General features: G+C 35.7%; 1 protein-coding gene across 1 annotated transcript in view; it reads left to right on the top strand.

Moving 5' to 3' along the window:
- The window catches only part of LOC106072368 (aminopeptidase N-like), a 38,432-nt gene extending 25,911 nt beyond the window's left edge, over window positions 1–12,521 (top strand). Inside the window, exons 19-26 of the mRNA XM_056031227.1 lie at window positions 14–161; window positions 1,552–1,628; window positions 3,189–3,299; window positions 5,658–5,739; window positions 6,665–6,750; window positions 8,091–8,237; window positions 9,095–9,176; window positions 11,515–12,521. Coding sequence (XP_055887202.1) covers window positions 14–161; window positions 1,552–1,628; window positions 3,189–3,299; window positions 5,658–5,739; window positions 6,665–6,750; window positions 8,091–8,237; window positions 9,095–9,176; window positions 11,515–11,661 — 880 coding nt within the window. The 3' untranslated portion in view covers window positions 11,662–12,521. The remainder of the gene's footprint in view (window positions 1–13; window positions 162–1,551; window positions 1,629–3,188; window positions 3,300–5,657; window positions 5,740–6,664; window positions 6,751–8,090; window positions 8,238–9,094; window positions 9,177–11,514) is intronic.
- The last annotated feature ends 1,373 nt before the right edge of the window (window positions 12,522–13,894 follow it).

A 13,894-nucleotide genomic window follows, 5' to 3' on the forward strand; every position in this document is an offset into this window, starting at 1 on the left:
GTGTGCATTACAGATCTGGTTATTTAGAAATAGAAACTGCCTTCTCGATCCTAGCATACCTGAAAAACGAAAGAGAGTTTGTCCCTTGGAAGGCTGCAAAAAACGAACTTGATTACCTTGTCGTAATGCTGGCACGTACCCCCGCATCTGAAGGGTTCCAGGTGAGCCACACTTCTGACACCATTTTTATTTTTATAAAATATAAATGTAGTTTGCGAATTTATTGCTGAAGCCAACGATGAGTAAACGTTACATGCAACATTAGGCAGCAATGCTGAGGTGCATTTATTCATAGGTAATAGTTAGAGGGAGAGGACAATATGGTAAAGCATACATGGGTTCTGATGAGGTCCTGAACCATAGACTTTTTTTTGAATAAGAGCATTTGTGTTTTCCCATGGGCGCGCTGGGAGAGTGGTTAGGCGCTTGGCTGCAGAGCCAAAATGTCCCGGGTTCAAATCCTGATGATTTTTCGGGTTTCTTAAAGTCTTCTCTGTGCCAATATGGTAAAGCATAAATGGGTTCTGATGAGGTCCTGAACCATAGACTTCTTTGAAGAAGAGCATTTGTGTTTTCCCATGGGCGCGCTGGGTGAGTGGTAAGGCGCTTGGCTGCAGAGCCAAAACGTCCCGGGTTCAAATCCCGATGATTTTTCGGGTTTCTTAAAGTCTTCTCTATGCCCACCTAGCTCCAATGGCTGATTGACATTAGTTGGTTAAAGGTAAGGGCGGTTGTTCGTTCTGGCCCCATTGTACCCTTTTTGAATCGTGGGTCTTAGAATCAGATGACTTTTACATCAGCCGAGACTAACCTCACCTACAGATCGCTATCTTCCCATCATCTTATATGTGCGAATCATGATATATAGTTGGTTTTGAATGGAAGTATAGTAAAGTTCCCCTTTCAGATCTTGTGGTCTATAGGGCAGAAGATGTAAAGGTCATCTGATTATGTGGACAACGGTTAACGAGGGAGTCATGTGGCCAGAACAACGACCAACCGCCTTTACTTTTCCCCAACTGATGTTAGGTACCCGTTAGAGCTGGGTGGACTCAGGGGCACCCGAAGATCCCGAAATCAAAAATTCACTAGGGTTCGAACCCCGGACCCCGGTTTGGAAGTCAAGCGCTTTACCGCTCAGCCGCCGCGCCCATGGATGTATGCAAAAAAGGGGCCGAGCTCTGGGCATCTGCATAACCATGTAGCTCTAGTTACAATACAAGCTGAGACAACTCTCCTTGCTTCTAAGATTGTTTAGGAGTAACCTGGATTTAGGCCCTTGTCGTAGCTTATCAATGCATATCTATATTTGAGTATCCCAGTGGTGCCATTGGATCTTAATTATTATTTTTTTCGAAAGTGTAATTGAAAATATTCAAAATTATACAACATACAACTTTACATTAAAGTATTTAAAAAATGAGTAACATAACATACCGAGGAGGCGCGGTGGCTGAGCGGTAAGGCGCTTTTGCAAAATTACATTGTTGGATGTAGCAGGAGATAATGTAGCCAGGATTATAAATATATAGTTGCTGTTTTTTTTTTTAGGTATTTATGCAAAAGCAATTGGAAACTTTGTTTAACTTGTTTGGAATGGACTTAGCAGGTGCTTCACACACAGAAATGTAAGTCATTAGTCTGAAAAACCCGTTTCGAATGCATGCATTCGTGCAGCTGTTTTGTGTTTCAGAAAACAATAAATATATACTTTTACCAAAATGCTTCTTCGGGTTCACCACGTTATGCCACTACGACAGGGGTTCTCAACCTGTGGGTCGCGACCCCCTTGGGGGTCGATTGATGATTTGCCAGGGGTCGCCTAAGACCATCGAAAATATGGATTGTTTTTGTCTACTCTTCTATTGCTGTATGTGTGTATGCGGGCGGGGGGGGGTGTCGAGTGGGGGATTGTAAAAAGGGTCGCCGAGCATAAAATGTTGAAATCCGCTGCACTACGAGAAGGAAAGAAGTATAGTTTATGTAATGTATAGTCAAGGCCGGTCCTACAGATTGCGGGGCACCAGTCTGGGTAGGGATAAGGATAATAAGTGAAAATGAAGATTTTTATTAGAAAATAAATTCGTCTTTGCATTTTATTCAAACTTTACTAAATACGAAATTACTGTCAACCTTACGAGCCATCTACTGTAGATAGTAGTTTTCCAACAAAAGCCCGATAAAAATTCAGATCAGCCTTTTAAACTTACTATCGACTAACAAAATATCGCTTTTTTTTTTTTTAAGAGGTCGAGATAGATTTGGATCTATATTTATATGCCAGTGACTATTAAAGTAAATTAAATATTTGAACTTCCTGTTTTGGGTAAGATTTGCCTTATTATTACATTTTTATTAAATGAAAGCTAACAATGCCGTTTTTTTAATCGCCAGTAGGATTGGACTTTTTTTATATTGAATGACACCCCAAATGAAAAGCTTGTTTTGAATGAGATTTGCATGAGTTTTTTATAAGATTTTAATAATTTCAGATTTTCTTGATTTTTTTCGTATATTTTGTAAATTCAGGAGAATTCCAGGAACCCACTATAATAATGGTTTAATTTAATAATTTCTTATTTGATTATAGAAATTTCTTTTAATAAACCCTAATGCTTTGTTTGATTTTTTGATAGCTTTATCAATATGGGAATTCCATGACAGTTTTTCATTTATTATAACATCATTTTGTGTTTTTAGTTTGTGTTACTGGTTTACCATGAATAAGAAAAGTGGAATTAATTTGTTTTAGTTTTTTTTTGTTACTCTTAATAACTGACATTTTTCAGGGTGTAAAGACATGCTCCAATTTGATTCCCATTTCTGTAATTCATCTAATTCTCTTTGTAAAATTTCTGTATCTTGTATTGTTTTTATTGTTATATATATATAATGCAATCATCTGCGAATAATCTGACTTTTGTTCCTGAACTAATGCAATTTGGTAAATCATTTATGTAAATTAAAAATAGTAGTGGACCTAAGACTAATTTATTGGCGCCTCCCCCCTTCATTTTCTACAAACATCACATAAAAATATAGGCTGTATGTGGCGCACTCCAGAGTGTTGCGCCCGGGGCATCGAACACCCCCTTGACGCTCTCCTTGCCACCCCCCCCCCCTACGCCTCTCGTTAAGCTTTTGGTCAGTCAATTTTTTTTTTTATTATTTTTTTGTTTTTTTTGTAGCGCGGCAAGAGCATTGATAGCAGCTGAATCTTGTAAATATGGCATTCCAAAATGTTTGAAGACTGCAAAACTTCTTTACGAAACATGGATGAATAATTCCAAAATTAATGTGTAAGTTGGTTCAACTCTTTCTCTCCGTAATTATTTACCACAGTCTGTTGGAATCAACGTTGGTATCGTTAGTTAGGAGAGAAAGAGTTCAGCGTTTGTTCCTTTTTATCCTTAAACTATTTTTGAGCTCAAATTAATTATAACGACAGATCTGCATACCAATCCTTCTCTATCAACAGTATAAAAATGTATATACCTTTTTCACAACTACAATTATTCTTCAGTATATATTATATTATATATTATATTCTTCAGTATATCTTATATTATATATTATATTCTTCAGTATATATATATAATACGGCTATTCTTCGAGACCGGAGAATCATGAGGAATGCAGAATCTCCCATTGCTAAACATCTTCAGTATAAAACAATATGTCATTGACCTCCTTCAGTCGTAGAACGACCATGGTTCATCTCGAACACTCTTTCATGTGGCTGTGGAGCCCTATTTTGGAGAGACACACTCCCGTCCACATATATTGCAGGTCAAGGTGGCTTTCGCTTTGGTGGTAGTCGAACCGGCCATTTTCCGTATGGCACAATACAGATGATTGACAAAGCCAATAGTTGGTGAAGGCTCCATTTTAAGATTTCTTTATGATTAATGCTAGCTCTTTAGTTATTTGTCTGAAAACAATTACCATAGATGTAACTTCATAGATATTTTTATGATTAATGCTAGCTCTGTATCTATTTGCCTGAAAACAATTACCATAGATGTAACTTCATAGATATTTTTATGATTAATGCTAGCTCTAAAGTTCATTGTCTGAAAACAATTACCTTAGATGTAACTTCATAGATATTTTTTATGATTAATGCTAGCTTTAAACTTCATTGTCTAAAAACAATTACCATAGATGTAACTCCATAGATATTTTTATGATTAATGCTAGCTCTCTGTCTATTTGCCTGAAAACAATTACCATAGATGTAACTTCATAGATATTTTTATGATTAATGCTAGCTCTGTATCTATTTGCCTGAAAACAATTACCATAGATGTAACTTCATAGATATTTTTATGATTAATGCTAGCTCTAAAGTTCATTGTCTGAAAACAATTACCTTAGATGTAACTTCATAGATATTTTTTATGATTAATGCTAGCTTTAAACTTCATTGTCTAAAAACAATTACCATAGATGTAACTCCATAGATATTTTTATGATTAATGCTAGCTCTCTGTCTATTTGCCTGAAAACAATTACCATAGATGTAACTTCATAGAGATTTTTATGATTAATGCTAGCTCTATATCTATTTGCCTGAAAACAATTACCATAGATGTAACTTCATAGAGATTTTTATGATTAGTGCTAGCTCTAAAGTTCATTGTCTGAAAACAATTACCTTAGATGTAACTTCATAGATATTTTTATGATTAATGCTAGCTCCGGTGTTTATAGTCTGAAAAAATTACCATAGATTTAACTTCATAGCTATTTTTATGATTAATGCTAGCTCTATGTCGATTTGCCTGAAAACAATTACCATAGATGTTACTTCATAGATATTCGTGGTAAACAAGGGCCTAATATTGTTACTCATGAAGTGTCCCCCTGCGAATCAGGAAGGGAATGAATGTAGCTAAGCGGGTAGAGAAACATTGGACATAATTTGAAGACGGGCTACACATAAACGACACTAAAAAAGCGTACCATCTGGTAAAGGACCCTCACAACCTTTAACAGACAGGAATGGGGGAAGAGGTCTTGTTAGGCGTTTCCGAGGTGTCTAATGCTGATAAACTAAACGGGGGCAGTGGCGTAGCTAGGGTGGGGGGAGGAGAAGTTGAAAATCTTCCCTGGACCCCCGATTGAGGGGGTCTCCCAAGTTTGTTTTTTTTTACATAAAAAATTTAATATTATGCAAAATGCAGGGCCCCAAAGAGTTCAGCCCCCCCCCCTCGACCACAAAAGATAGAAAATTTTTAGCTACTCCCCTGAACGGGGGTAACACTCAACGAAATCCAATTACACCGGCGAAAGGCCGAACAATCAATATAAGGTAGTCGACGCTGATACTGAACAAGAAGTTTAATAGTAATAAACGGAACCGTCGAATGTCAGCTAACGCTCTAGGTTCATAAAAAAAGCGTCCTATCTCTAAGGCGTCCTGGAATAGTCTGTTTACATCGGCTGCTATTTCTTTTAGCCTAAAACCTAGTTTTACGAGTCACGTGATTGTCAAAACTTTACATATTTCCGAAACAAATAATTAATTCCAAATCGTGCCGTGCATTGGTGGTGCCTCCGTGGGTCCAATAGACTTAGGAATAGGCAAATGTAAAATAGACGTTTGTGGCATTCATTGCAACTAGCCACTTTTAATATCCCTTTTTTTTAACCAGAATTGACCCCAACTTAAGAATAAGTGTTTATTGCGCAGCCATTTGGAATGGGGGAGTTGAAGAATGGGAGTTCGCCCTTAAGGTCAGTTTAATAGGAAACTAATAATGTATTTCTTATGTTTTTATCGTATAAGCTACACATGTACTTACAAAAGTTAATAATATCACACCAATATCCATATGTTAAGTTCGCCCTTAAGGTCAGTTATAGGAAACTATTAACGTGTTTCTTTTCTTCTCTTATAAGCTACACTTATACTTACAAAACTTTGTAATACAGTAGTAATATCAATATGTAAATCTATTCGAATGCCAAGTCATAGTTTAGTATGTGGATTCCTAAATAGCTTTTTTAAAATCTATTATAATACCAAGGTATTTATATATTTTGAAGTCTGTATTTTTAAAAATAAAACGTTATTGTATTTTTTTAAAAATTTGTTACCATAACAATGAATCCATTTATTAATCCAATATCAGTTTTTTTTTTGTTCACACAAAAGGCGGGTCTATTAAATAAATAATGAATCAATTACATAGAAATATGACCCCTCCCCCCGCCCTCAACTACAAGAGTAGTGAAAACTGAAGTTTAAACTCTTTTAACAAAGCATATGATCAACTCACTCGCTCCTCCTAGCCTGGTAAAAGTGTGCAGACGTTATTTTCTCCGCACCCGTTCTCAGATCCAGTGGTCATTTGCACAAATGGTACAGACCAGACATGGACATGAATACAAAAATAAAATAAAATAAAACAATAAATAAATAACCAGTTACTAAAAAAAATTGCGTGTAATTCATTATTTAGTTAGATACCAACAAGTGAAATTAAACCTTTAGTATTCACAGATACTGCTAAATATGTTGGGTTTTGTCCCATTAAATAATTGAACACATTATCTCTTTTCATATTACATGTGCCATGTAGCAGCATCATGAATCACTTAAATGAAACTCAAAATAGTTTCTAAAAAACTTACAAAAATATTTTTTTTTGCTTCTTAGATGTACAATGAGTCAGATGTGGCCTCAGAAAAATTAAATCTTCTTACTGGACTGTCATGTTCTAACCGACCTTCTATTCTCCAAAAGTAAATATTTTTATTGAAGTTAAACGCTATTAAATACATTAGAAATAAATGGATTTTTTTTTTAAATTATGAAATTGTCTATTTCATGTTACAGCAAGTTTCTGTTTAAGTGACATGGTTATGTATTTAAGTGACATGGTTATGTATTTAAGTGACATGATTATGTAGTTAAGTGGCATGATTATGGAGTTAAACGACATGATTATGCAGTTAAGTGACATGATTATATAGTTAACTGACATGATTATTTAGTTAAGTGACATGATTATGCAGTTAAGTGACATGATTATGTAGTTAAGTGACATGATTATGCAGCTAAGTGACATGATTATGCAGCTAAGTGACATGATTATGTAGTTAACTGACATGATTATTTAGTTAAGTGACATGATTATGTAGATATGTGACCTGATTATGTTGTTAAATGACATAATTATGCAGTTAAGTGACATGATTATGTAGTTAACCGACATGATTATGCAGTTAAGTGGCCTTATTATGTAGTTAAGTGACATGATTATACAGTTAAGTGACATGATTATGCAGTTAAGTGGCATGATTATGTAGTTAAGTGACATGATTATGTAGTTAAGTGACATGATTATGTAGTTAAGTGACATGATTATGTAGTTAAGTGACATGATTATACAGTTAAGTAACATGATTATGTAGTTAAGTGACATGATTATACAGTTAAGTGACATGATTATGTAGTTAAGTGACATGATTATGTAGTAAAGTGACATGATTATGCTGTTAAGTGACATGATTTCGTATTTAAGTGACATGATTATGTAGTTAAGTGACATGATTATGTAGATAAGTGACATGATTATGTAGTTAAGTGACATGATTTCGTAGTTAAGTGACATGATTATGTAGTTAAGTGACATGATTATGTAGTTAAGTGACATGATTTCGTAGTTAAGTGACATGATTTCGTAGTTAAGTGGTATCTGTCCCTCAACCACACATGTCACAAGTATTGGAATAAATTAAGGTATTTTATGTTTGTAAAATGTTTCACATTTTTCGGATGTTCCTTCAGAGTTGAAGATAGTTTACTTCCTAGACCAAACCTCCCGCAGGACGACGGGGAATGGTAGTGGGCAGGGTTTGAACCCGGGACCATCGATATATCAAAAAACGACAGTCCAGCGCGCAAACCACACGACCAGGCAGCCTTCCATTTTATCCTATTGTGACAGTAGGACAGTTTCTTTGATACTACTGATTAAAACTTAATACAAACAAGTTTGGTTTTACATTTTTTTTATATTTTAACCAATAAGATTAATAGAAGTAAGAAAAGTAATAACAAAATGTTTTTTTTCTCCCAGTTATCTGAATCTTATATTGGCAAACAACTCCTGCATTCGTAAACAAGATGCTGCCGATGCTTTGTCATTGGTGGCTAGCAGCTCTGTAATAGGAAGATATTTGGCTTGGGATTTCTTTAGGTCCCGTTTTCAAGAGATACTAAATCAGTAAGACTCTTAATAATATTATATGCATATCTTAAGAAGTTGAAACACTACATTAAATTTATTGATAAGTGTTAATCTTTTGAGTGCATGTAAGCAATTGCGAACAACAAATTGCTATTTGTTTGTTTGTTTGTTTGTTTGTTTTTGGTTATGATAAATATTTATCTACTATATAAAGTAGAATGTAAGGAGTATGTACATGCGACTAGTGAAAATAGAAGTTAGGACTTAGCTTCGCCTTTTCAATAAAGAACTTTTTTTTTGCGGGTCTTAGCAATTATTTGAATTTTACGCCCAGCTTATATTGGTCGAACCAAAATCTAAACTTTTATTTTAGACATACACTGGTATCGGAACCAAAAGATTGTTCAGAAGGTGCGCACTTCTAGAAACCAGACTGGGAAGGATGTTTACATTAAGGAGAAGGGAACGATTCCCGCCCAAGTCTAGAGCCGTGATGAAGATGCTGTGCTCAAGGCTGATGTCCTGTGTGTTTGTCATGTCCTCTTGTAAATAAACGTCTATGACTCGTTGAGTTGCCTCCCCTTAAGTTATTACAATAGTATAACAAGATTTATCTCAATGACCCAAAATAGAGGGGTTTGGGGGAGAGAGGGGGGGGGGAGAAAGTATGCGGCAGGTAAAACATAGTTGAATTCTTTAAAACTGACATTTATTATTTATTACGAGCAAAATAATCTGGCTTTAACTTCAATAAAGAAAGAAATGTATATTTTTATGTTTTTGTTATTTTTTTTTTATTTGGAAATTTTACAGCTCAATTAATAAGTGCATTTAAAAAAAAAAAAAGAAAATAACAAAATAGACCAAACTTTTTTTCGCACTCTCCATTTCAGATTTGGCAGCTCACCTTTTCATTTCGCAAATCTCATAAAGGGTATCACGAGCTCATTTAACACAGAAATTGAACTGGAAGATGTAAGTGCAGGTTGCTGTTTAAAACTTGTGTGCCTGGGCCCCCGACATTGTAACATAAGTTTTTTTTTTAAACTTGTTTGCCAGGGCCCCCGACTTTGTAATAGAAGTTTTTTTTTTAAACTTGTTTGACCCAAATTAACAGAGCACAGTTACTGTCCAACGCATTATATTATATTAGATTAGATTAGATTAGATTATAATAATAATAAAAATTATATGAATAGGACTAGTCATTAACAAACGCATGTTAAGTCACAATACTAAGCTAAACCCGAATATACGATCGAATGAATATAACTCGGTTACATGCACGAAATATGCAAACCTTTATATATATCTGCCCAACACATTTAAACCAAGATATCTGCCCAACACATTTAAACCCAGAAATCTGCCCAACACATTTAAACCAAGATATCTGCCCAACACATTTAAACCCAGAAATCTGCCCAAGAAATTAAAACTCAAATATGCTCTCGAAGCATAAAAACACAATTTAATAAAATACTCTGAAAGACACAAAGATAAAGGCACATTCCTCGTCCCATATGCTAGGACAAATTTGTACAAACACTCCTTCTTCCCTAGTGCTATTAGAGCATGGAATGGGTTGCCTGAACTAGCCATGAAAACCAGTGACTTGGCTGAATTTAAGTCATTGGTTAATATGCATGACTAAATGCATGACGCGTAGGACGTAATCATCTTCTTTTTTGAAGTAACGTCTGTATTATATAAGATAAGATAAGAAGATATTAAAATATCCACTAGAAATCTGCCCCCACCCCACAAAAAAAAATTGCTCAAAGCATTTAAACTTCAATATCCGCCTGAAACATTTAAACCCACATATCTGCCCGAAACATATTTAAGCTCAGATATCTGCCAAAAAAAAACATTAAAACACAAATATGATTTCGAAACAAAGAAAACCTGAATATCTTTTAGATATTATCTAACTCAGATGTCGTCCAAATCATTGAAACCCGAATATCCTATAAATATAATCTTATTCATATATACGCCAGAAACATTGAAAGCCTAATATGCTATAGGCCTAGATATTATCTAACTTTGATATCCGCCTGAATCATCAAAATCCGAATATCTTATAGATATTATCTTATTCAGAAATCCGCCCTAAATATTAAAACCCCAATATCCTAGTCCGACACATATTACCTTATTCAGATATGCATCCGAAACATTAAAACTTTGATATATGCCTGAAATATTAAAACGCAAATATATCGCCTGAATCATTGATTTCCAGAAACTTTAAAGAATAGGGTCTGTGGTATCATAGAGTCTGAAAACTAGGTTATATAGTAATTAAGTGTCAAGAGTATTTTGTAAAATGTTTCTTGTTTCGGATGTTCCTTCAGATTTAAAACGTAATTAGATCGTAGGCCAAACCTCCCACTGAACGACAAGGTACCCCACGCTTTTCATTGAGACCACTGTACAGAGGTTCAGAGCACATATCCCAAGGCAATTTGGTCATCCAGTCCTATTGTTTAAGCTGGGTACCGGTTACTTAAAGTATTTTTAATCTGAGGTTGAACATTTCATCAGATCTGCTACGGCTTGGGGGTTAGGGCGCGGAGACGAAAGGCCCAGGAGAGATCTAAATGGAGGGATGTGTTGAAGCAGGCCAGAGCCTTTCATGGGCTGTAACCAGTGGCGTAGCATCCATGGCGCGAAGGGGTTCAATGAACCCGGGGCCAGAAATAAAAGGGGCCCAAAATGACACTTTAAATCTATCAAATTCTGATATAATTTACTTAGTGTTAATATATATCAAACTAGAGATCTAGATATTGAAAAAATGCAATAAAATGTTTGTTTGTAAAATGTTTTACATGTTTCGGATGTTCCTTCAGAGTTGAAGATAGTTTACTTCCTAGTCCAAACCTCCCGCAGGACGACGGGGGATGGGAGCGGGCAGGGTTTGAACCCTGGACCATCGATAAATTCAAACGACAGTCCAGCGCGCAAACCGCACGACCAGGCAGCCATCCTGGAATATAAACACGATGATTATTATTGAGACCGAGTTCTCCTCGACACTTGGATTTCTGCGCTAATTAGTGATTCGAATGTAATTACTGCATTGCTTCTGAAAGGTAGCACCGACAAACAAATGCCTTTTTTAAAAATGTACTGATCTATACTCCATAGTTAGATAGTTTTTTTTTATTTTACTCCAAATACGGGGACGGGGGCCCACCATAAAATTCTTGAACCCGGGCCCACGTGTACTTTGCTACGCCACTGGCTGCGACGCCACTGGGATGGATGGATATTTAACATTTTGATAACTTTTTTTAAATTTCAGCTGAAAATGTTTAAAGCAAGCCATGAAGGGAACTTCGGAGCTGGAGCGAGCGCCATGACTCAGGCTGTTGAGAAAGTTGAAGCCAATATAATGTGGATGGAGAAGTATTACAAGAGTATCGACAATTATTTGTCTGATCAGATTTAAGTTTTTCTCTTAAATTATAAGACACTTTAAAAATTTGAATTTATTTATTTTTAACTTTAGTAAATACCGTTTCCTATGTAACAGATTTATTATCATTCTGAAGCAAAGAAATGACGTCGTGGTCATTTATTTTAAGTGCATTGTTGGGATGATTTATGTTTATTTATTTATTGTGATTTCTTTTAAATTTAGTTACGGTTCAAACAGAATCATCTTGCAGGAGATTATATATTTGACTTGATAACGCACTGAAGAAACATCTGTGTTCTCTTCTGCTTCTTCTTGATTAGACTTCTTCAAAAACAAAACATAGACCTAGACTTTCAATTCGATGCCTACTTCAATTTTAATCTCTTGATAATATTCAACTTTTTACAAGCATAACTTCATCGGATATAATTTATCATTTAAACAACTTAAAAATACAACTTCGACTGGTATAACTGTAACTAATGGACCCACAAATGTTTAAACTTATTATAACACAAGACCGTTCCCCTGCAAGGACCGTTACAAGGCGCGGACCCCGAATAACTTTCCCGTAATTTATACTTTTCTAAACCGTATTTTCCAGAATCATAGAATCTTCTATCCTAATTATTTTATTAACTGTGACCTTCTAGAAGCTGACGTATGCTATTTTTCCCTTAACCTCTTTCTCTGATTGGTTGACTATAATTAACGTGTGTTTGCTCTGGTCTTCTATGACCTGACCTGGGCTTCTAGAAACTGGTCGAATTAGGTTACATCATTGAGTCGTGACAATTGTCCATCATCAGTTTTTAATAATTAGGGTATTCAACTTTAATATAGTGAAAACAATAAAAAGGGGCAAAATAAAATTTTATTTGTCACAAAAACTTGTTATTTTTTTTTGTTTTAGTATTGTCTTGTGTCTGGAGGCGCCGTGGCTGAGTGGTTAAGCGCTTTGTTTCCGAACCTGGGGTCCTGGGTTCGAATTATTGTGAAGACTGGGAATTTGAATTTCGGGATTTTTAGGGCACCCCTGAGTCCACCCGACTCTTAATATGTACCTGATTTTAGTTGGGAAAAGTATAGGCGGTTGGTCGTTGTGCTGGACACATGACACCCTGCTTGTTAACCATTGGCTAAAGAAACGGTTGACCTTAATATCATCTGCTTTCTAGATCGCAATGTCTGTAAGGGGAACTTTACTTTTTAACTATTGTCTTGTCTGTATTTCTTATTTAAATGGCTGCATGCAACATACTTAATAATAATAAAGCTTGTCTTCTTCGAGTCTAAACATTATTGAGGAGTGCAGTATTTTCCGTGTCTACGCAGCTCCAGCTGTGACCTACATACTTAGCCACACCCAGGGCAAGCATAGCCATTGTCCGCCGGTGGTCGATTTAAGATTTTCTTTTCGCCGTCTGCGTCTGTCCTCGGCAGCCGACCATAAGAAGTCCTTAATACTGTCCATACCTGCGTTCGCAAGGACATCGCTGTTTGTAATTCAGTCTTGCCCCCCGTATGTCCATGGTGAAAGCGCTCAAGTAGTCTTAGTTGCTTTCTGTATAATACCCATGTCTCAGATCCATATAGAATGATCACAAAGGAATAGCCTAAGTCTCGCTATTCGCTTGAGTGTCTAGATTAACACATTAATACCCATGAAGGTCATAATTATCTTCTCTTTCTTTCGGTTGGAATATCTGCAATTGATAAGTAGTTAAGGACATTCAACTCTCTGTTTACGTAGCTAAAAGGCTGTAGGTCACGTTCAGTGCAGAATGGTGACTGTAGGTCAAGGTAACTGGCGATGTCGTCAACACTATTCTAACTCTGAATCAAGAAACATTGTGTGTGTAGGTTGTCTTCTAAGACTTTACCAACTTTGGTGTGACATTTGTGTTTAAAACGTTCGTTTAAATATCGTAGTGTTGTGCTTTTTTGTTTATTACAAACTTTATATCAACTCACTCCGTCAGTCTGATAAATACGTTTCTACACCTTATTTCTCACACAACCAATATCGGATCAAGCTGAAATTTTGCACAGACATTTCTTTTACCTGACAACACAAGAATTATAAAAAAAATAAACAAGTAGTTAATAAAGATTTGGTAATTCATTATTTTGCTTGGTATCTCGAAAAAGCGAAAGAAATTGTACTTAACTTGACTGAGGTGGTGGCATAAGCTGAATTAGTTCCCTTTACAAAAGATAATCTTCTATTTTCATACACACCTCGCTAGCAAAGTGGTTAGAA

This window comes from Biomphalaria glabrata, chromosome 5 (genome assembly GCF_947242115.1).
Source record: "Biomphalaria glabrata chromosome 5, xgBioGlab47.1, whole genome shotgun sequence".
NCBI classification, from domain to species: domain Eukaryota; kingdom Metazoa; phylum Mollusca; class Gastropoda; family Planorbidae; genus Biomphalaria; species Biomphalaria glabrata.